A 23,568-nucleotide genomic window follows, 5' to 3' on the forward strand; every position below is an offset into this window, starting at 1 on the left:
GAAGGGGGAGAAGGAGAAGGAGGAGGAGGAGGAGGAGGAAGAGAAGAAGAAAAAAGAGCCAGGGTAGCCAAGACATTGCTGAAGCAGATGGAAGGTGTAGGTCACGTTAGATGACAACAAGGCTATCATAACAAGTCAGCAGGTGTCGACACGGGATGAGAACCAGCAATGAAGTGACACATGGAAACAGCTTTCTGGGGATCTGGCAGGTGACAGCAGTAAAGCTGCAGATCGACAGAGTAGAGACAAAATTGGTTCAACCACTACGAAGCCAGTAGTGCGTGGCTGGGGACACAGCTCGGCAGCACAGCACCCACCAGGCGAGCACCAGGTCCCCAGTTTGATTCTGGTACCAAAAAAAGGGAAAAAAAGCCACTCGGCATAAATCCAACCATTTCCTTCCAAACACACAACAATCAATTCCTGGTAGGTTGGACTGAAATACAAAAGACAAAACTTCAAACTTGCAGAGTAAAATGTGAGCCAATATTTTTATCATAGTGAACAGAAAAGGATTTCCTAAAACAGGCAACCCAAAAGGTCAACCATTAAGAAAGAAATCCAAGTTTAGCTCAGTTCAATAAAGAACATTTTTTTTGCTTATTACTAGAGAGATAAAGATGCTGCTAAGAAGATTTTAAAAAAACTCACCAACGAAGATGTTTATCATACATGTGACAATTATTATCCAGACTGCTAAAGAAATTCTATGAGTTAAAAAGAGAAGGATAAGCAATTAGGTTTTTAAAATGCAAAGCGTGAGCATTTCACAAAAAAAGAAACACAGACAGCACTCTAGCATGTGACAGGACCCTCTGAGGAATCAAGGAAATGCTGTGCCCACGGAGTTGGCGAAAGCGATTGGGGGCAGTGAGAGATAGGTGACCCCAATATGACGAAATCGGCCTGAACGAGAAGAACCTTGAGAAAGCTGTCTTAGCTGCCCCTGCTTGCGTAAGGATAAATTTTTCTGCACCGTCACACCCAGCTGAGCTGCATGACTGGCTCCAAAGGTCTGCGTTCCACCACCCGTGAACAGAAGTGACATTTGTCCTTCCCCATAAGACGGCTGATGTTCTGAGCAGAAGGGGCTCCTCCCTCTAAATCCCAGGGTTCACGCCGGCGGCAGAGCCAGGCTCCATGTGAGAATGCACCTCTTTCCTGTGGGCTGTGGAGGTGGAGGCTCGTTTATTATGTCCCCATAACCTTGCACATCCACGTTCCTGTCACTTGCTCAGGAAGCCGAGCAGTACGTGCCCAGCGCCCAGCACATCACTCTGGGGAGGTCACCCCAAAGCCGTCCTACACAGAAGACGCATAAAAGAGCCACTACCGCACTGCTGCGGGCGGTGAACAGCCTGGATGCAACTCTGGGGTCGCTTGGTAAGCGAGGGTTGACACATTATGGCGTGTGGTCTAGAGGAAATGAATCTACTCAAGCGTGACACAGACAAATCTTATAAATATATTCTCCAGTTATCACAGTGATTGTGGAAGGCTCAGCACAACACAGGATGAGGCTCACAAGGCTCAGAAACAACCAAGACTAAGTCATACAGTTGTAGGGTGCATCACTGACCAACAAATCATTTGTCTTGCAATAAGGGATAGTGCAAAGTTCCCAGGAGAGGCTGCCCAGGAGTTGGCAGAAGAGGAGGAGGAAAGTGTCCACAGATGGACGCGCTCACCTTGCCTCTGGCCCTTGAGGGGTCAGATAGCAACCGTCTTAGGCTTCGAGGTCTCTCACACAAGCCCGCAGCTCTGCTGCCATAGTGCAAGGACAGCCTTAGATGACTTGGAAATAAGGAAACGTGCTCACGTGCCCCTGAAACTTTGCTGATAAATTGTGTGCAATTTTATGTCACATGAAAATTCTTCTTTTGAGATGCTTAACCACTTACAGATGTGGAGCCTGCCTAGCCGCCCAAAGGCAATGGTGGCTGGACTTGGCGAAGGGAGTGTGGTGGCCCTGCTCCAGCAGCCTGGTTGGGCTGCGAGGCCCCGGTGTTGGCTTTCTGAGTGTGCCTGATGCCGGAGATGGGTCCCCCGCTTATCAACATAACCTGGCGCAGAAGGACGGAGGCAGAAGGGAAGGGGTGGAGAGGACCTGGAGACTGGCAAAGACACCCGACTTCTTTCTGAAACTTTCTCTGGGTCTCAGATGTCTTGTTCCGGACTGCAGTTTCGGGGTGTCACCATTGTCCTCCGGAAGCACAGATGGCGCTACATAACAGATGCCGTGGAAAGCAGACTGCTTCTTACGGCGTATCGTCACACATCATGGTACAGACACACACCAGCACTGATTGTGATGATCTTGAGACAGGGTCTTGCTATATAATTCAGGCAGACCTTGAACTCACTGTGTGGCCAAGTCTGGCCTCGAACTCACAGCAATCCTCCTGCCTCGGCCTCCCCTGTGCTGGGATTACAAGCATGCGCCACCACACCCGGCTGAAAGTGGTCATTTTAAAAGCCCAGTTCGTTAACATTAGAAAACACTGTTGGAGGTCATCATGGGTATTTCAGAAGGACAGCAGGGCGGGGCCTCTCCAGGTTCTCCCTTGTTTCTTTCTCCTGAAGAGAACCCCAGCGGCTCGGTGCGTTTCCCCTCATGGTTCACACTCGCCTTCTTCTTCTTGTGGAAATCGGTAGCTGCAAGCATCCTCCATCTGGGCCGTTTGTACTGGTTTCATGAACGCTGGAACACAAAGGAAAAGATGCTTACGTTCTGTTATCCGCGTGAAAGCCGTAACCCCTGCAGGACCGCGCTCAGCAGCAACGTGGCTCCCTCTAACTCGGAAACTTCTCCTCAGGAGAGCTACAGACCTGCCAGCTTTTCCTGAGGATTAAGGTTTTTATCCTCTTGCCAAATATTCCATCAGTCTTTAAAAACTTATTTCTTTGTTTTCCACAATGACTAGAAAATTTATTCTAGTTACTATAATTTCAAGAAACTAGGATGGTACGTTAGTCTCCAGGTTACTCAGAGATTGGACAGTTTCTCCTGAAAATTCTATGGCTCCGAGTCTAAAGTTATTTCCACTGCTTCCATCTGTCAGTAAGCCACGATTCTGCATCCGCTTCCTGGCTTTCCTTTGCATGTGCAGATGAAGTGCTCGTGATTGCTGAGCAACTTCCAGTCTTAGGTGGAACTTTCTTTGAAGGTAAAAGGTTCCATCCCAACTCCACGGGCTCATTACTGCAAACCACAGGACCTCACAGGCCCACTAACTCCAAGAACCCACAACAGCCGGTTAAGACTTGCAGAAATGTCGACGGGACAGCTTTTGAAACTGTACTAAAGATTAACCGTAAAACAGAGACCTGCCTCGGGAGGGGGAGATGTTATTCTGTTCTTGCTGCTGAGGACTGCTGAAAACTGTGGACGTTGCATAGCAAACAATGAACATCTCTGGAAGGTAGAGAGGGAGACCAGCTAACAAACCTCAGGGTCCAAAGAGCAGCATGGGGATGCCTTCCCTGAGTTCCCTTTCCGTTCCTATCATCCCAGAACGGAAGCTGAGAGCTGACAACCTGGAGATGCCAACTGGTATAGGATAAGACCAGAGCGAGAAAAGCCCGCTCTGTCCACCACAGGACCAGGAGATGGGCAGCCTCCCGAGATCAAAGCCTTTAGTCCATGCCCATCCACCCTGGAGAGACTTCATAGAAACAGCTGTGGACTCACAGCCAAGCCCATCTTTAAGGGGCAAACAGAGCTTAGCCCTGCCACTCTCCCTGAGCTGGACCAGCCCGCTTCTCCCCACCTGACTGGGGTGAACGTCCCCGGAGGGCCGACACTCAGGCTTCACAATGACCATAGTGACAAGGTCACCCCTCACAGTGGCTAAGGCCCTCTCTCATCCCAGCAGGGGGTGTCAAGACCTGGTAGGTGCTTTACGCTCCACACAACGGGCAACACCCAGAAGACCCCACATGAAGAGGTCACGTGCAGAACCTGTATGTCCACCCCGCCCTGCATCACAAGGTGTCTCCCCCTTCCTCCACTGTCAGAGAAAGCCTGAGGGATTAGAAGCCTTCAGTTAGATCCAGGGTCTCATAACTTAGTACCTCCAAATGTCTGGGTTTCAATAAAAAGAAATCTCTTATACAAACCACCAAGAAGGTCTCAACTTGAGAAGGAAAAGACAATCAACAGAAACCTGTGTTTGGGGGACCCGCATTCCAGGATGAGCACCGTCATAAAAAGGCTTCAACAAGTAATCAGAAACATCCCCAAAACAAATGAGAACGAAAGAGCCAAAGCTGGGCGAGGGAGCACACAACTCTAGTACCGATCACTCGGGAGGCTGAGGCGGGAGGATTTCTAAACCTAGGAATTCAAGACCAGCCTGCAATACAGTGAGACCTGGCCTCAAAGGAACAAATAAACAAACAACAAACACAAGCAGAATGAGCTGTGGAAACACAGTAACTTGGCTACTGTACAAGAGCACTATCGGGTAGAAACAAAGCCCATCTTAAAAGGTCACACACTGTATGATTCCACTTATAGATCACCGAAAATGAGCACGTGAAGGTGGAAAGTGTTCCTGCTGCCCAGAGGTGAGGGTGGAGGAGAGCGTGAGCGTGCGCCCGAGCGAAAGGGGTTTTGTTTTTTGTTTCACAGTTTTTCGAGGGTAGAGGGCGGACCTCGGTGGTGGTGGCTGACCCCGCGTTTTGATTATGCTGTGGCCGCATGAATCCATGTGTGAGGAAATGATGCACGTCTGTGCACACGCAGTGTGCGTGGTCTTGGTGCCGCTCTGTGAGACGGAATCCCATGAAGGGCATGTGACACTTCACTGTGCTGTCTGTGTCATTTTCTGTGCATCTACGGTTGTTTCAAAACAGCTTTTTTTTAATGGCCTAAAGTTTTAGAAAATGAATTACGATTCCATTGCAACCACTAATTACTCATAAATACTTGAAAATCATTTTTTGTTGGATGTGGTGGCTCACGCCTGTAATCCCAGCACTTGGAAGGAAGCTGAGGCAGGAGGATCGTTGCAAATTCGAGACCAGCCTGGACTATAAAGTGAGCTAAGGCCAGCACAGACTGCATAGGGAGACCTTGTCTCAAAAAGAAAAAAGAATGAATGAAAGAGAATGACCTTATCAAAAACTCTGGGTGTGCTCGCGGGTGGGGACGGGAAGAAGCCTGGCAGCCGGGTTTTGGGGACACATTGGAGATTTACAAAAGAGGAGTGACGTGGAGAGGAGAATGAAATAATGACCTCAGGGTGGGAAAAGAGGTCTGCAGTGGACTGCAGAGGACCTGTAATTCCATAAGGCAGGCCAGATGACCCTGTGGAAATGCCCCCAGGATCCAGCAGGCACTTCACAGACGGGGAGGCCGGATGGCTGATCAAATACGAAAAGCTGTCTAGCTAGACTAGAAGTCAGGAAATGCAAAGGAAAACCACACTGAGATATACTCTGTGCCCCAGAGAGATAAAAATAGTCTGGTGATGCCCAGGGTAAAAACGGGTGCAGAGTTGGAGGAACTCTGTACCCCCAGAGAGGTGGGGTGCCGTCACTTTGAAAACAGTTTGTCTGCTAAGGACCAAAATGTGTGCTCCTCATGCCCCAGAAATATTATTCAGAGGCTAAAAAACTAACAGCAACAAAACAGAAACATGTGCGAGACGTGGGTACCAAAAAAAATCAGCCAGTCAGGCATGGCAGTGCACACCCATCGGCCCAGCACACTGAAGGCCGAGGCAGGCAGGTTGCAAGCTTTGAGCCCGTCTGGGCCACTTCACTTAGTGAGACCCTGTCTCAAAATTAAAAATTTAAAAAGGGAGGCTGAGGCTGCAGCTCGGTGTAAAACCCTGGGCTGTTTCCCAGTGTCTCCAACACCCCACTGTCACTGTCTCTCGGAGGTCCGAACTACAGACAGCCCCGCGTCCACCAAGGTCAGCGTGGGTAAACAGTGACACAGTGGTGCCCGGAAAGGACAGTGCTCCAGGCTGCGGGAGTGACCGCGGCAAGATGAGGGGTCCGGAAGGTGGGATCCCGCCTGGGTGAGGCTCACAAGCAGCCCGAGCTTGTGAAAACTGAACCGTTACGTAGCTCAGGGCGAGGAAGTGGAGGCTATAAAAATCTCAGTGTGGTTAGCAGCTGCGGAGGGGGGCTGCGCCTGCAGGGCTCCACGGAGGGTTTCCGGGGGCTTGTTAGATTCTGTTTCTTACCTTGGGTGGAGTTTATTTTACTATGGGGTCAACTGTACATGGATGAGTTTCTCTGGATGGTTCTTTGTGGTTTTTAAAAGAACCTTTCCATCAATTCCAGGGGTGCATTTTTAGGTGAAGAACTTGCTGATGTTAACTTTCCTCGAACGTCTTTAATGACCTCCAGGTAAACGCCGTCTAAGCTCAGCGGGGTTTGCCTTCAGGATCTTCCTGAACATGAACCCTCTTGCTAAGTCTGACCTGTGATCGCCCATCCCATCCTCTATGACAAAACTCAAAGCCAGGCGGCCCCTGCATGAGTGACCAGCTCACTATGGACACTCTGCTCTGGTCGGTGGGTGCTGACCCTGCTGGGCAGGAGATGTGACACAGTGCAACTCGAGCCATGAAGACACTGGTGATTACCCTGTCCTGCCCGATGGAGACGGCTGTTACACCAATCTGTCGCACTAGACCCCTTCCAGCTCTCTCCTCTTGGGTCATGGCCCTCTCATGGCAGCTCTGAGCCGAAGACGCGGCCACCTGGGCACAGCACAGGGTGGGGCCAGCGCGTCTCCCTGGGTCCTCTTTGCTCATGTTGACTGAGCTGCTCTCCCACATGTGCACACACACACACACACACACACACACACACACCCCTGAGGGCGCAGCACAGTGCACGTGTTTTCTGGACTCCTGGGATCTGCACTCCCACAGCCAGGCTGCCTCCATCCCCGTGCTCCTAACACGGGGGCCACCTCTTTGTTGGGGCTCTGTCCTATGCAGCATCCCTGCCCCCGTCACTGGGTGCTAACTGTACCTCACATCACCAGGCTGCGACCGCCACCACTGTCCCCAGACAGAGCTGCAGTCCCTGTGGACACTGCCCACCGCTCCCTGACCGTTGTGCCGTCCTCACCTTGTTCCTGTGACTTTCAAACGATCTCCTATCCCTTTCTCCAGAGGTGGTGGCTCAGTTTCACCGTGTTAACTTGATCGGCTCGGGAGCCCAGGGGTTACTAAAGCACACTTCTGGGGGAGTCCAGTGGACGTGGAGGGTGACCGTGGGGGCTGTAGCTGGTCCCCGGCCCCTTTGTCTGTGGCACTGTCCTCCCATTCCACTTCCCGACCCACGCACTGAATGCCCCTGTCCCACCACGCCTCTGCCGTGATCCCGTTTTGGACCCAGCTGACCAGGGGCTGAACCTCCTGAAACCATGAACCAGATCAAAGCTTTCCCCCTGTAAATCTGAGGCACTGAGCGTTATGCCCCAGGAAGGGGACGCGGATTAATACACTGCCACCAACTGCTGCCCTGCAGGCGCCCACAGCTGACGCCGTCACGTTGGCCTTACGTCGTTTGAACAGGTACGCGAACCTCTTCCAGCTCCACTTGATGACGGAGTGCTGGCACACGCAGAGGAGCAGCAGCAGCAGAACCATGGCAGAGGTCAGCACCAGGAGGACGCTGAAGGACTGCGGAGAGGGCCCTGCACAGACGCGAGGAGAGATCGGCCGGGAGGTGTTTACAGGGTATGACGTGGGTTTCTATCTGCACTGTGAGCACCTGAGCTCAGGCCCGACCTGCTAGCTTAGCATACACTTAGAGACTCAAAAAAACCCTTAAATTGTCACAAAGCATAAGCAGCTTGGGTCTTTCTGAGGCTTATAGCCGCCTTTGCTTGGCACCCATAGAGGTGGTGTGTCCACTGGGGTGACCGTCACTGTGCACTGCCCACCTGCGGGCACCGCAGGCTGAGTAACAAACACTTGATGGTCCCGACCCTCAGACAGCGGACAGCGAGGAGGATGCCAGGGAGGTGCTGTCGGGGTCAGGGATGTGGGAGGTCGGACAGGCAGGGACGTTTGCTCTGCTGTGAAGCCACAGAGCCAGCCCTGCTCTCCCAGGAGGGTGGGGAGGGCGTACCTGGGGGGAAGTCGCTTGGAACCGGGCCACAGACCACGTCCTTCTCCTTCGTCCCATTCACGAGCACGGTCTTTCCACTCAGAGAGCACCTCAGGGAGGTCAAGGGGAAGAGGTCAGTTCATTCAGGTGCAGAGGATCCCAAGGAAAAGCTCTGACATCTGTTAACGGACGAAGCAGCCCACGGCAGAGCGAGGCGGCCCAGCCTCCCGGCAAGCAGCAGCTATTATGAAAATGCGCACCGCCCGCCATCTGGCCTCCTTGGCCACACCTGGCTTGTGAAAGTCCCCACTGCACCCCCACTCCACCTGCCCAAGCGGGCCCTCCCCTCTCTCCAGGCTGAGGAGCAATGCGGGGTTCCCCTCATTCTGTGGCTGCAGAGTGTGGGCGGTTTGGCCTGGTTAGTTCCTTGCCCCTGCGCCCCAGCTTTGAGCTCCCATCCCCCCATCTCTGGCACATGTTGGGGACGGAACAGGTCAACCTGGGCATCGGACAGAGTAGGGCGCGACCTGCACCTGCCGCTTCCCCGAGTGACGCTGTCTGAGCCTCGGGTCCCTCTGCAGAGTAAGGCGGCAGTGCGAGGTGGCTGGACACGTCCCAGGGTCGCACTGTGTCACGCCTGGCCCATGCAGGACACCGTGGCCATCATCGCCACCACCTGCGCCCGCATCACTGCTGATACACCTTCTCCCTTCCTCTCCGGAGCCCACCGCCCTCCAGAGGCCTCCTCCAACCAGCCTTCCACACAGACTCTGTTGGTGCCCTGGTCAGTCTGTGTGGACAGACTTAAAAAGGGGCTCAGTGGTACAGTACTTGCTTACCCTGTGCATGGCCCTGGATTCGATCCCCAGCCCAGAGAGATACAGAGAGACAGAGACAGACAGAGAGAGGGACAGAGACACAGAGAGACAGAGAGACTGAGAGAGACAGACAAGACCTTCAGAAAAATTCTAGCTGGGCATGGTGGTACACATCAGTAATCCTAGCATTTTGCAAGGCTGACGCCGGGGGGGCCAGGGATTTACCTCAGAGGTATTTACCTCAGAGGTATAAGTGCCTGCCTGGCAAATTCGAGGTCATGAGTTCGATCTCCAGCACAAAAAAAAAAAAAAAAAAAGAGAAAGGCTGAGGCAGGAGGATCTCCTGAGTTTGAGGCCAGCCTGGCTGACCCAGTGACAACCTGTCTAAGCCAGTCAATCCATTCATCCATCCTAATCTGTTACCAAACCAGAACACTTATAAAAGAGAATAAAAATGTATCTGTAAAACAATAAAAATGATCTTCCAGTAACAAAATCAAATGGAAAAAGAACAAAGACAGACGATACACAAAGCCCAGAGTTTTGTCATCAGCATCAGCCGGCCGTGGGACCATCCCTGAGGAGTCCCCTCCGCGCCTGTGCCACCGTGGCCCCGGACACTCACAAGGTGTCGTGGCCTGGCACGGACCTCGTGGACACCGCCTCCTCTGGCCAGAGGCCATGGCTCCTTGGCTCCCTGTGCCGGCCGCGTGCCCCAAGCACGGTGACACTGCAGGGAGGGATCGAGGCTCTCGCCCCTGCGGTGACTGAGGGAAGCAGAGGTCGGAGCAGGCCCTGTGGACGCTCCTGCTGGAAGATCGGAGCTCAGTGCCTGGGCGTTATTCCGGAGGAAAATGTCTGCTTGCACGAGTCCCGCTGACGCCCCAGGGTCCCCACACTGCCGTCACTCTGCACTCTGCAGTGTGAGACAGCTTCAGTGACCACACTCTGTCTTCCGTGTAACCCAGAGTCCCAACTCTGCAAGCAAAACGAGGTGATACGTACTGCGTCCAGGGCCGGCAGACGCCGCCTCTCTCCCCATTGAAGGTTCCGCAGCAGCAGTCTTCACAGCCTTGGAGAAAACCACGGCCGTGTAAAAATAAGCATTTCGTCATTTCGTCCCCTGCCTTGTGGTGAGCGGAGGAGAGCTGCTGACTGGGAACCAGCAGGGCGAGTGGTTTACCAGCTCTTGAAACAAGACCCTAAGATGACTAGGTTTCACGCAGGCTGTCGACGTTTAAAATGTGTTAAAACACACGGCTCTCCACGTCACCCAGCTGTTCTCCTCAGAGCGTTAAAGACATCATACTTCAAACTGCACACCTGTAACCCAGCACTCGGGAGGTGAGGCAGGAGGATTGTTGTGAGTTCCAGCCCAGTGTGGGCTACAAAGCGCACTCAAGGCCAGCTGAACGGCACAGCAAGACCCTTTCTCAAAAAGACCAAAAAAAGGGGGGGTTGGGGATTTAGCTCAGCAGCATCGGTGCCTGCCTTCAAGGACACAGTCATGAGTTCAATCCCCAGTACAAAAAAAAAAGACATCATATTTCAGTGACCCCCACACACCCATGTTTACAGCAGCACAATGCATAATAGCTAAACCTTGGAAGTGGCCTCTGTGTCCTTCAGGAGACGAAAAGATGAATAAAATGGGGCGCTGACACCCAATGGAGTATTACTCTGCCATAAAGGAGGGTGTGCTCAGTCATTTGTAGGAAAATGGATACAGCGTGAAACCATAGTAAATCAGGTGCTGGAGTTTAAATAGCACCTGGTTTCTCTTATATGAGAAACACAAAATTTAAAGAAAGAGCCAAATAAAAAACAGATAATAGGGGAAAATGCATGGTTCTGACCATTAACGAATGTCCCTGATGTCAAATTTATTACCATTTATGGAAAAATGGAAATATTATTCTACTAATTAAAATCTATTACTTATTAAAATACAGCATTAGGGCTGGGGATTTGGTACAAGCTCCAGCCTGGCAAGCACAAGGACCTAAGTTTGATTCCTGATGCCAAAAAAACCCCAATTATCTCTATTGGCATCAGTGCTAGGCTTGACACTGGTTAGCGACTTACTACTTTACGGTTCTACAAGTCGCAGGACGGATCCGCCTAACACACGGGACGTGGAGGAGGGGAGCAGACCCACCATCTTCTGTGAACTGCTGGCCTGGCTCACAGTCTGGGTGGCAGCTGGCACAGCCCGGCCCCAAGCAGCGGAACCCCGGGACACACTCGCACTCCGCATTGCTGGTCGGGGAGCACGGCTTCTTCGTCCTGAAGAGACCTGGAAAGCCCGGTGACATTGAGGGTTAGACCACCTCCACCTCCACGTCCGCGTGTGTCCGTCCTTAGGGAACAGCACTGAATTTGCAATCCGTTAAGATACCACCTTAGCCACTGAGTAGCTCCCCTATAATTTAAAAAGCTTCACCCCAGGAACCGCTATTGTGTTAAAGGATTTTGCTAGGCTCTCCCACGACAGAGGCACGAACAGCTGGGATGCCTCAGATGTCAGCAGAGACAGTTGACAAAGAGGGGACAGAAGCCTGGTTTTCCCCGCAGTCCCGGGAGGGCGCGTCCTGGAAACCTCACCTTCACATTTTCTGCAGATGTCGCAGGCCGTTTGTCCACCTCTGCTCGAGTAACTGTTTGCAGGGCAGAGGGTACAGGGGGGATCCTTATTTTTCTCACAGAAAGTACCTAAGAGAGGCAGACAACAGACATTTGACAATGACCACTCATCACCAAGGCGGTGTGATGTTTGTAAGAAAATTAAAATAAAAGCACGGTCCGTTTTCTAGATGTCATAACGACCGATATTATTTTGTTGACTGACTTTTTAAAGGTATACGTTTGTGAGCCAGATGTGGTGGCTCATGCCTGTAACCCCAGCACTCGGGAGGCTGAGGCAGGAGGGTTGCCATGAGTTCAAGGCCACCTGGGCTACATAGTGAGTTCAAGGCCAGCCTGAACTACATAGCCAGACCCTGTCTCAATCAATCAATCAATCAATCAATCAATAAAAATAAAGTTACACATTTACAAGACTTCCCTTCACAGAATTAGAAATAACAAAATGTAAATAATATAACAAAGAAACCAAGAGAAAAAGATACTTTCCTTTCCCTGCTGAATAAGACACAACGGTTTCTCCCAGTGGACCCCAGAGGGTGATGCGACACGTCAAGCAGAAGCCCGGTCCCCTTCCTTAGTGCTCGGAAGTCTGCATGCACTTGGCTTTCCTCGCCGGGTTAAACCGGCTGCTGCCCGTTTATAGCCCGCTGCACCCCAGTCTTGGCACAGGGCTTTGAAAACAACTCTAACCCTTTCCTGTGGTCTTGCCAGGTGCCGCGTACTGATCTCACCCTGCCCTAGGAGCCTCCCTGCCCACCTAGACTAGGCGAGACGGGTTCGCTGATTCTCCCCAGTTGACGGGGTCAAGCCCACAGGTCAAATGACCGGGCTGTGTTCACACCGCTAATTCCTGGCATGCACCAGATTTGTGTAAGTGAATGAATGAAAGACCGCAGAAACGGAGCTGGTAGCCAGGGGCAGTGGCATGTGCCTCTAATCCCAGCATTCTGGGAGGCGGAGGCAGGGAGTGCCCAAGCTGCAGTCTAACTTGGGTCATTTAGCAATTTAAACTGCTAAGTAAAAATAAAAAAGCAGGGGATGTAGCTCAGAGTAAAGTCCTAGTTTTAATCCCCAGTAACAACAAACAAGAAATAAAAAGAAAGAAAAAAAGAAACTGGAAAGTCGCTAACCCTGAGGGGTCAGCAAGCTGGTACGTTGGTACTCACCCGCTGGACACTTGCCGCAGGAGTCCAGCACTGATTTCGTTCTCTCGAAACTGGCGACCAGCAGCACCGCCACCAGCGTGCTGCGAAAGCTGCTCTCCATGACGAGACCTCGCAGGGACCCCAGGAGGAAGGCCACCCGGCAAGCCGCCTCACGAGTGTCACCTGCAAAATGCAGAGGCCTCCCAGGTTCCTCCTCCCAGAATGACCTGCCTTTCAACCACCACTTCTGTGTCCCACAGGAGCAGCTGTAGGCGGGAGGAACAGAGGGTCACGAGGGAAACGTGCGCGTTCCTAGAAAGCTCTCGGAGAAGACAGATGGGACTGGCCGGGGGTTTAGCTCAGCACCATCAGGACCTGCTTGGCAACCGCAAGGTTGTGAGTTTGATTCCTGGTACCAAAAAAAGGTTGGTGACAAGCCATGCAGGTCCTCGTGCACTTGCCAAGATCTAAGAGGGACGTTTCCATCATGTTCTTTAAAAAGAAAAAAAAAGCAAAACTGACAGTGGGAAAAACTTTTGGGGACTTTCACACATTCACACACTCAGCATCAGCTTCCAGCCTGCAATAAGGCCAGGTCCTCGCTGCCCTGCAAACAGAGGCCTTCGAGGGGCTTCTCCTCTCCCTCCTCCTCTCTCCTCTGTGACTTAGCATCTAATCACTACCATTGTGAAAGACCTCTCTGCTCAACTCATGACCACATTTCCTTCCACAAGGACGCGCCCACTTTGAAATATGAGGGTTTGGGAGGGTGTGGGTACCTGGAGTCGAACTCAGAACCTTGCGCTCACCAGGCAGGTGCTGTGCTTCTGAGCTACATCCGCAGCCCTGAAGAAATTTTAAACACTTCATTTTTTAAAAAAAGTCTGTATACCACTGGCTACTGAAGAGAAGTTATCACAGATCAGAAAGGTGGACAGTCTAGACAGCTGTGATGACACCCAAGACTCCCAGTCCCCGTCCCCCAAGCTCAGGTCCCCCAGGCACCAACCTTGCAATCTCAGAGCTGCAGAGAGAGCCTTCTCCTGCTGCTGAAGGGCAGCTCACAGTGAGCTCCACAGCCACCGAGGGCTGCAGGTCAGCCCCGGCTGTGACTCACCGGGCGGGGCTTCGTGGGAAGTCCCCACCCCAGCGCTCTGAGGAGCCTCCCTGAGCCCTGCCCCCAAAACCCCAGAGCCCCTGCCAGGACAGTGGCTCTTGAGGCTGCTTCTTGGAAACAGCTGTCTCTTGTTGGGAAAGCATGTGTCCCTTCAGCAAGTCTCCCTGTCACAGCCTCTGGCATGTCCTGCAACTAGCTCGGATCCCTGGGATGAAACCACTTCTTAGTGAAGCCAAATGCGTTCGTGCACGCTGACCCCGAACCCCGTAAGGTCCAGGATGCTGCGGACGCTGTGTCCATGTGCCAGGCATCAGACACTCATCCCCCTAGTGGACAGCTCGTGGCCCTCCAGGCCTCCCAGGAGCCGGCCTTCCTGCTGTTTGCTTTACAGGGCACTAGGACTGTCCCGACCAGCAGGACAGGGAGCCAGGTGGTGTGGGGAACCCGGGCAGCCTCATGCTGGTTTTCTGTGCTCTTCTGTGTGAGGCGGGATTGGCGAGGGAAGAGGCAGCAGCAGGGCAAGGGTGGCATCGGCTGGCGAAGTGGGGACCTGAGGGGGACGTTAGAAAGCCAGGGACGCAGATTTAAAAGAAGGGAAAGCAAAGAAAAGTGGGGGGGGGGCAGAAAAGGACAGAGAGGAGGTGGAAAGATGGTCTGGGGGCTCTAAAAGAAGCCTGTCCCCGGAGTGTCCAGGGGCCCCAGCAAGATGACCAGGGGCATCCCTAGCGAGGGGAGATCATAGCAACACTGGTTGGACCAGCCCGGTGTGAGGTGCACACCTGTCATCCCAGCACTCCGGAGGCTGAGGCTGGAGGATCACTCTGAGTTTGAGACCAGCCTGGGCTACAAAGTGAGCTCAAAGCAAGCCTGATCTGCATAGCGAGACTCCGTCTCAAAAACAAAAACAAAATTCAAAAACAGTGTTCGGACCACAGCAGACCTGTTTCTTTAGGACCCAAACAGGAAAGAATGACCCTCTATCCCACTGCAGTTGTGCCTGGGAGGCCGGTGGTGCGCAGGAGGGGCTGGGATGGAGCCGGCATTCCCGTGGTGCCCGATGCTCCTCAGTCCACACGAGCTCTGCTGTGCTGATGTCCTCCTAAGAGACTTGCAGTGGCTCCCCGCTGTCCCCAGGTAAACCGGGGCCACGCAGTCCAGGACCCCAGGGCTCCCCTAGATCTGCCCCTAACGTAGCCTTTTCAAAAAATCAAGTCTGGCTCACGCCTGTAATCCCAGCACTCGGGAGGCTGAGGTGGGAGAATCGTTGCGAGTTTGAGACCAGCCTGGGCTACAAAGTGAGCTCAAGGTCAGCCTGAACTGCATAGGGAGACCCTGTCTCAAAAAGAAAAAAAAAATTAAGAGTCCACTTTAATCAAAGCTTATGACTCAGCAAGTTTCTGTACATTCACGGCACTATGCGAGCGTCACTGCAACCTAAGCAGAGCCTCACTGCCAAAAGGAAATCCCACACCCACAGTCAGGCACCACTCCAGCCCCAGGTGCCTGCAAATCTATTCTCTGTCTCTGGACATCTAGTAAAAATGCAATCAGATTGATCACACGAATGTGGCCCACAAGTGGCATTTTTCACTTGGCATCATGTTTTTAAGGTCTGCTCACGTTGTGGCATGAGCTGGTACTTCATTCCTTTTCAAGCCTGAGTAATATTCCATTGGGTAGCTATTGTGCCTCTGCCACCTCAGTTAAGCGCTCCTGTGAATCACACTGTCATGAACAGTGAGCCACGGTGTAGCTCTCTGCATGGCTCGGTGAGTTCGGTTTTCCCAAGTGTGTGCCTAGCCCTAAAGCCACATTTTGCAGTAGTCATGTTTGACTATTTTTTAATGGCTTTTTATAAATTTTATTTCTTAGTACCAGAAATCGAACTCAGGACCTTGCACTTGCCAGGCAGGTGCTGTACCACTGAGCGGCATCCCCGGCCCCTCATGCTCGGCTTTGGGAGGACCGAGTGTACCTTCCACAGCTGCCTCGGCCATCTCATTCCCTCCAGCGATGAGTGGTGATTTCACTTTCCCCAGGACACTTGCAATTTTTCCATTAAAAAAAAAAAACGGGCTGGGGATTTAGCTCAGCGGCATAAGCACCTGCCTTGCAAGCATGTGGTCATGAGTTTGATCCCCAGTACTGGTAAAAAAAAAAACAAAAAAAAAAAACCCGCTATTGCTGTCGTCATCCTCTTAGGTGTGAAGTGCTATCCTGGTGTGGCTTTGATTTGCCTCTCTTATCACGGAGTCATCACACACACACACACACCGGGCAGCAGGAGTTCGTGCTTTGCCCCACCTGGATGGAATCCAGGCTCTGAGGGACAGAGCTCAGGTAGAGCCCAGTGTGGAGGGTAATGGGTGATCTACCCCTTACCCTGCGTTAGTGCGGGTTAAATGAAACCTTGGGGTGTTTCACTCAATGCCCAGCATGGAACACCCAAGAAAGTAGCAGCTAGCTTTGCCTGCCTATAATCCCAGCACTCTGGGAGGCTGAGGCAGGAGGGTTATCAGTTCAAACCCAGCCTGGGCAACTTACTGATTTAGCAATATCTTGTCTCAAAATACAAACTACAAAGGACTGGTTTCAATAGCCCGTACCAAAAAAGAAAAGAGTAACCATTACCACACAATAGTCCCTCCTCAACCTCCCACACTAACCCCCAGTAAGGTCACCGCAGGGGGCAGCCAGAGCAGGAAAAGTTCCTGGGATGCCCACAAGGTGTGCTTCCCAGGGCCGAGAAGCCAGTGACATTTGTGATCTCAACCCGACCCGACTCTGCAGAACACTCTGCACGTAAGAGCAGCGCACCCTAAAAGTCAGGGTGCCCATCACCTCTTGGAGCTTGAAAATCACCGTCTAACCCGAGTGCTCATTTACATGCGTGCCCTGAGCCTGACATCACAGCGTGACATTTAACAGGCTGGGTTCTCAGTAACCCAACACTACCTACTCAGCTAGCTCGGGGCCACCCGTGGGCAGAGCACACAAGACGTTCTCTGAAGTGACGTTTTTCCTTCCCAGCACCCCGATGAGCTCACTCCGTGGAGCTTCTGTGCTCGGACACCGGAGTCTCCCCAAGCTAACAGCCTGGCGACCCCCGGCTTCACGGTCCTGCAGTAAGTGAAACCGACCGCCTCGGGGTCACTGGCCCCCTTGGTGCTTGTCACTGCAGCTGTGCGTGGTAACATCACCAGAGTAAGCGGGAGGGAGGGAGTGCCCCCAGCAGCTTCCTCTGCAGTGCCCTCTGTCCTCCCAGGTCACCTGGCGGAGGACGCGGGGCCCTCCCACAGGCCGCCGGTTCCTGTGTCTGCTCTCAGCCTCGGCAGAGGCGCTGTGATTCCCCACTGTCCCTTCCTTCATCACACTGGCATTTGTGGGTCCAGGAGGCCCTTGTGAGTCACGGGCTGCGTAACAGCTGCATGCAGATTTCGTAATGCTGCTGTGTTAAACAACTCCCACTACTCATGTCCTTAGGGAAAGAAAAAAAAATATATATATATATATATATAGTGCACCGCAGAAGAACTGCAGTACCAGCCGGGCGTGGTGGTTCATGCCTGTAACCATAGCATCCGGGAGGCTGAGGCAGGAGGATCAAAAGTTTGAGCCTAGCCTGGGCAAACTGACTTAGGGAGATCCTACCCCAAAATAAAAAATTATGAAGGGCCGGGGATGTAGCTCATTGCTGAAGGCCTGGCTTCAATGTCCAGTACTGCAAAAACAAACCAAAACAAAGCAGAACCCAACCAAACAAGAAACCAAGAAAGAGCAGCAGAAAAAACTGGTGCTTTACTAGCCCGGGGCAGGGGCAGTTTCAACGGTCAAGATGCGGAGTTTGTAAGCACCAAGTCCGAAGGGTGAGGGTGATTATTATGTGCCACAAACACGTTAATAAAACAGGATCACACGGAACGACACCAAACCCCTAGAACTGCAAGTAATTTTAATTTTTATAAAAGTAATACAATTTAGGTAAATTTCAGAAAAATTTAAAATTTTACATTAGTTAGAATTTACATTTTCGATAGATACTTTGGAAAACTTTATGTACTATACACATGTGCCCATGAAAGAATCTAAAAAATCTGTAAGAAAAGAATAACTTTAAAAACACACATGAAAAATGATTTTAATTTGGAAAGTCTGCATTCTTAAAGTCAATTTTATATTAAATACAGTGCCTACAAATTCTGTATCTGCAGGGTCTGGTTACAATCATCACTGACCTCTTTAGGTCGTGGCTCTCACCAACACACTCTTCACGTGAAATTCTCCACTTTAAGGAAACAGAAACGAGAAAGATGACACTGTAGGAAGCCAAACCCAGAACCAGGAGGTGTGGTCCCTGTAACCACTGGCCGGGGTTGGAGCCAGCCCCGCAGACTTGGGGTCAGTTTGCCAAATCCAGCCACCTGTGTCCACTTGGCAGCTGCTACTGGTTTTTATGTCGTTCCGTGTCCCAGCCCAGATCCGGCACTTCCTGCTCCTGGGCCGGTGTTGAGAGGTGCGGACAGACACTTGCTGCCGATTCAGCCAATACCCACCTTGTCTTCTTTCACGGGGCCTGGTACAAGGGGACACTCGTTAAGTTCTACCCCTGAGCTGCGTCCCCAGCCGGATACAAGTGTCCTTGGAGTGGCCGCCTGCATGTGCCAGCGCCAGCTCTGCAGCAGGGCTCCCTCCTCTGGACCCAGCGCTCGCTTCCCTCCAGCTCTTTCTTTTCTTTCTTTCTTTCCTTCCTCTCTATTTTTTGAGACGGGGTCTCACTACGCAGTTCAAGCTGGCTTTGAACTCACCTTGTAGCCCAGGTTGGCCTCAAACTCGAGGTTATCTTCCTGCCTCAGCCCCCCAAGTGCTAGGATAACAGGTGTGTGGTACCGCGCCTGGCTTACCTACCAAATATTTTAAAAACCACCTGTGAGGTGGCCTGATGCGGGCTTTCACCCTAACTTCAAGCAGGTCGTGAGTATACATGGTACCCGAGCAGAGCTCTGAGAGCTGTGATGTGCCAGGAAGACACCGGTACCTGCTGGCGTGAAGTCTGGGCTCCGGGTCTTCAGCTATGCTTTGGAATTTCTATGCTCAAAGTTGAACAAGACCCTCCATTTCTGTTAAAGGTTAGTGAAAATGAAGATGGAATCTCCATTAGAGCTCAGAGCCTTTTTATCTGTGCCCTGGAGGCACCAGGGTCCAGCGCCTTTGTGAAATTCCTGTTACAGCCCGGAAAGCAAAAGCTCTGGCTGTAGCATGTCTGTCTCCCACTGTCTGCAGGAAGGTGGCGGCTCTGAGATCCCTGCGGTCCTGTGGTCTCCTTTCCTCTGCCTTCGTCCCTTCCTGAGCTTACACAGACTGCAACTACTGTGTTGATAAACGTTTTCTAATACTGAATAATACCTCGTGCTGCCGAGTTGCTTTCTGTACTGTAGAGACTGCAAATACGTGAATTACCCTTTTCTTTAGCATCTGTCTTGGTCACTTTTCTCTCATTGCTGGGACCAAATACCCAGCACCCCAAATGAAGGGAGGAAAGGTTTATTTAGCTCACTGCTTGTGGAGGTTTCAGTCCATACTCATCTGGCTCCAAGGCAGGGTGGCAGGGCACAGGGGCAACGCTTCAGGGCAGCAGCCAGCGCAAAAGGACAGAGAACAAACCTCTTCTCCTCCCACCCCTCAGAGCTGGTGTAGCACTCTCAAAATCTCTGTGCATAGGTGAGGATATTTATAAATGAGGACCTGGCTCCCTGCTGAGCCTCTCAGTGAAACTTCTGAACTTCTCAAGCTGACGCAGCATATCTCCAGAACAGCCTCTTGCCAGTGACCAGGTGAGAACTACTATGATCACCCTAACGCTGGAGAAAGAGAAGCTGCAGGAGCCCAAGTGGCTGAGCCCGGGTTAGCGACAGCCGCTCCTACAACCTGGTGATCCCGCTCTGTTTTCACGACCTGATTCACTGTTCCTCACGCTCCGCGGAGCACCCAGTCTCCGCTGTACCCCAGTGACCACGCCATTGCACAGTTCAGGACGGGAGAAGCCTGGCACAGAACCCAGGACTTCCGCTTTGAAAGAGACCTCTGAGTCAGGCACACGCGGTGGCGATCTGGGAGCCACTGGGATCCGATTCCTGTGAGTGCACGGGCCGGCGCTGACTCAGCACAGGACAGCGAGGCTGTCGTTGGGCGGTTTGCGAGCCCAGTCAGAAACCACAACAGACTCATCTATGTAAATGATACCAAGAAACAGGTGGACACCTTAAACTCTGAGAAATGTGACGGAAACAGAATCAAGAGTCCCGCAGTTGGCACCTTGTGGAACAATCTAGAATAACCCTCAGAGGGCATTTTTCACTGGGGGTATAGCCCAGTGGTACAGCAGTGCCTATGCACAGGTCTGGCGTCCAACCCGCAGCACAAATGTAGAAATTGTAAAGAGCATGCAACCAAACCTGTTAAGTAAACAAGCGTTCTGTATCTCAAATTCAGACAGAGATGTCTACCAAGTACCACTGAGGGGGAGACAGTCTTTGGGCTGCCAGTGACAATTGTCACTCTCAGAGCAAAAGGACCCCCAAAACAACATCCAGGAGCAATGTGACTCTGCTGAAGGCCAGCTTCTGCCTGCGGGGCCGCTTGGGAGGGTGGACAGTATTGCTGGCACCCACCGGGCCTAATGAATACCCCAGTTCATCTTCATAAACTCAACCACTGCCAAACCTCACTGAAGTATTCTTCCTCCGAGTCAAAAAACAAGGTATCAGGGGCCAGGGACTTGGCTCAGCGGCATAAGCGCCTGCCTGGCAAGTGCAAGGCCGAGTTCGATCCCTGGTACCAACCCCCCCCCCCAAAAAAAAAAAACAAAAACAAAAAAACAAAGCCAAGGTATCAGACGCCAGAGTTTATTTCCTCTGAATGTTTTGCTTCTGTGTACTGGGATTGAACCCGGGCCTTGCACATGCCAAGCCAAGTGCTCCATGCTTCCCTCTTGCTTTTTGAATTTTATTTTGAGACACAGTCTTGCTAAGTTGCCCAGGCTGGCCTTGAACTTGGGATTCACCTTCTTCAGGCTCTGCCTGAACTTCTGAATGCTGGTACATTCTCTACAAAACAATCCTGCTCGCAAGGCTTTCGGCTTCGGCTCCACACCTGTTTCTGAGTTTCCACTGCGATTACACAGGCCATTAGTTTTCACTGAGTCATTTTTTTAGTTAACTATCACACTACATCAGAGCTCCAATTACCTACTTGCAAGACATAAATACCGTGTGTGTCCGAATGCATCTGTGTATGGGTGTATATTCTACAGGCTCTGTCCCTTTCAATCTCAAGCAATTTGCAAGTTTCATGTCACTATCATTAAGTTATTTTAGGGCTCGGGAGGGTAGCTCTGGGGCAGAATGGGCATCCAGCACATCGGAGACTCAGCACTGAAATACATACATAATAAAAAATGAATCATTCTCTATCCTTTACCAACTCAATGAATCCCAGGCCACGGTGTCTACTGCAGTGCCCTTCGGGCCTGTGCCCCTGTCAGTCCCCTCTACTGGGACTTCTTTGGTGTTACTATGCCTCACACTCCGGTTGCAGGACCTTTCCTTTGCTGTCTGGTTTAAAATGCTCATTTTCTCTCTCTGCATGACTTGTCCTCTCATCTTTAGATTTCTTCGGAAAAGTCTCTGCCCACGCCCTCGAAGCGCATGTGCAGAGCTATCCTCTCCTTTTCTCTCCTTCACAGAACACGTGACAGTCTGGCACGGTCACGTGCTGCACACAGGCATCTCAGTCAACAGCAGAGCACGTACCTCTGTCCCCAAGATTATCATTATCAAGATATCACAGTCGTCTCAGTGTGCACTAGCACATCTGTGGTGTTCCCAAAATTGCCCAGTGACAAATTTCTCAGAACATGTCTTTGTCATTAGTTGACACATGACTATACCTAACCACGTGCCTTTAACACCTGCCTTCCCATCTGAACAAAAGCTCCATCACAGTTCTATCATTAGCTTGCTGTCACATCCTTGGAACTCACCACTGCCCAGAGCTCAATAGACTTAAATGAGTTGGCTTTCGCAGCCTTGAGAGAAATGAAGAGGTCACATAAATGAGATACGGCCACACAGCCTTAAAGATGCTAACGACACAGGACAAAAGGCAATGTGAACACAGACAAAACTCCTGGAGGGAATGACCCTGCAATCAAGTTTTCAGGACAGGGAACACAGTGAAAGGCTGACTCGCAAGCAGAGGGCATCCGGGGAGAAGTGTTTCTACAGAAGAATGAACGAGGCAAGGATCAGGGTATATTCCAGGAATGAGGGAGGGCAGGCGCTAAGCACGTGGGAGATAAGAGGTCTGAATCACACTGCGGCAAGATTCAAATGCGGCTGACATGCTTCCTACTCATTCTAACAATCTAGATCAGAATCCAGCCAGGCAGCAGACCCCAGAACTACAGCGAAGCCAAAGATCACCAGCGGTGTTCTGTCCTTAGCCTGGGGCTAGTCACTGCTGAAAAACCTCGGGAGTAGGTGGCCTTGAGATAAGGAAAGGTCCTCAGGAAGGGACCTAAGAGGTTGGGTCCACGGAGTCAGCCAGGAGTTTTGCTAGGTTAAACACCTGTTACTGGGCTGAGCGCGATGTTTTTGCCCATGGAAGAGAAACGCGGATGTAGCTCCCGCGTCGTTGTATATTTCCAAAATAGTGGAATCGGAGAGACTAACGGCGGCAGCATTAAAGAACCCGCAACAGGAAATAGTAAGAGGGGCTCAACACTTCCATTCCTTTGAACTTAAGAGTTTCACTTAAGATCTCACTAGGCCTCACTCACCTCTGGGCAGGCACTATTCACGTTACTGAAACCCTAAACAATCAGATTTTACTCTCACTCTAGACCCAAGCACCCCCTAACTTTGGAGCAGGCAGTAGTTTCCATAAACAACCTGAGCGGAAGAGAGTCCGGTTTTGTTCTCACACCGGTCTTCCCAGGTTGTTTCCAAAAGAGCCATGAACGAGGTGACTAACCCAGCAGGGGCTGGACATTGCAGGCCCGCGGGCCTTGGAGCAGGTTAACGGTGTCGATCGCGGGCGACCCATTCACAGGTCCCCAGCACGAACCAAAGGCCAGGGGGTGCTCAACGATGCCGCCTCGCAGCTGGCAGGCTACGCACTTTCTCCGGAAGTCCGCGGGGTCGCTGGGCCACAGCTACCCTTTGGCGGCGGAGACCCACCCAGGGCTCTGGAAAGGAAGCGACCTCCCGCCACGAGTTTCCATAAGACTTAGCGCACCGCAGCCGCAGACTCAGAGCCCAGGGCAGGCTTGACTCTCGCCCCGCCCCTCGCCCCGCCCACCGAGGCCAGTCTCGGCCAATCCCGTGCGCCGCCTGGGGCGACCCGTCTCCGCCGACGGAAGTAGGTCTTACGTCACTGCGGGTGAGCCGTCCCGTTTCCGGCGCCCGAGAGCGGTGGGAGTCGAGTGTGATGGCCCACGCTGGGGGGCTTTTCACACCCGGTGCAGGGGAGAGGCGACGCTGTGCTCCAGCGCCTCCCAGACCTCCGCGTCAGAATTTCCCCCTTGGGCCAGCGCTGTCTCAAATGTCAGGGCTCGCCCACTCTTCCCCACTCCCGGCGCCCTAACCTTTGGGGGCTGCAGAGGGGAAATTCGTCGTCTGCTGAACTGATCCAGGGCGTGCCTCTACTGCACGGTGAAAGATAACATTTATCTGATTCCGCAGAAGTACCTTTTTAGGCCCAG

General features: G+C 52.1%; 1 protein-coding gene and 1 long non-coding RNA gene across 8 annotated transcripts; one reads left to right on the forward strand and one right to left on the reverse strand.

Moving 5' to 3' along the window:
- Positions 1-1,442: 1,442 nt before the first annotated feature.
- On the reverse strand, positions 1,443-23,140 carry Tnfrsf9 (TNF receptor superfamily member 9). Of its 7 annotated transcripts, XM_063235434.1 has the most exons (9): positions 13,701-16,844; positions 13,471-13,537; positions 12,713-12,874; positions 11,505-11,612; positions 11,059-11,196; positions 9,906-9,972; positions 8,104-8,192; positions 7,532-7,666; positions 1,443-2,701 (listed from the first exon to the last, which is right to left on the reverse strand). In XM_063235434.1, the coding sequence occupies exons 3-9, from the start codon at positions 12,810-12,812 to the stop codon at positions 2,613-2,615; spliced, it is 726 nt and encodes a 241-aa protein (XP_063091504.1). In that variant the 5' UTR covers positions 12,813-12,874; positions 13,471-13,537; positions 13,701-16,844; the 3' UTR covers positions 1,443-2,612. The 7 variants fall into 7 exon arrangements, with proteins under 7 accessions (XP_063091504.1, XP_023421523.1, XP_005004437.1 ...); XM_023565755.2 differs by lacking the exons at positions 13,471-13,537; positions 13,701-16,844 and adding an exon at positions 22,985-23,140; XM_005004380.4 differs by lacking the exons at positions 13,471-13,537; positions 13,701-16,844 and adding an exon at positions 22,839-23,133.
- On the forward strand, positions 7,574-21,585 carry LOC134472893 (uncharacterized). Its single transcript, XR_010042907.1, has 3 exons — positions 7,574-7,709; positions 16,839-18,934; positions 19,089-21,585. It is a non-coding gene; the product is annotated as an uncharacterized LOC134472893 (long non-coding RNA).
- Positions 23,141-23,568: the final 428 nt, after the last annotated feature.

This window comes from Cavia porcellus, unplaced genomic scaffold (genome assembly GCF_034190915.1).
Source record: "Cavia porcellus strain 051 isolate PalLab524CR breed Dunkin Hartley unplaced genomic scaffold, mCavPor4.1 scaffold_25, whole genome shotgun sequence".
NCBI classification, from domain to species: Eukaryota; Metazoa; Chordata; class Mammalia; order Rodentia; family Caviidae; genus Cavia; species Cavia porcellus.

Coding starts and splice junctions, on each gene's coding strand:
- Tnfrsf9 (XM_063235433.1), bottom strand. CDS start 13,561: ATGAAGTGTTTAAAATTTCTTCAGGGCTGCGGATGTAGCTCAGAAGCA. Junction 11,197..11,504: donor CATCTGCAGAAAATGTGAAG/GTGAGGTTTCCA, acceptor CGGGCTTTCCAG/GTCTCTTCAGGACGAAGAAG. Junction 7,667..8,103: donor TCCAAGCGACTTCCCCCCAG/GTACGCCCTCCC, acceptor GCGTCTGTGCAG/GGCCCTCTCCGCAGTCCTTC.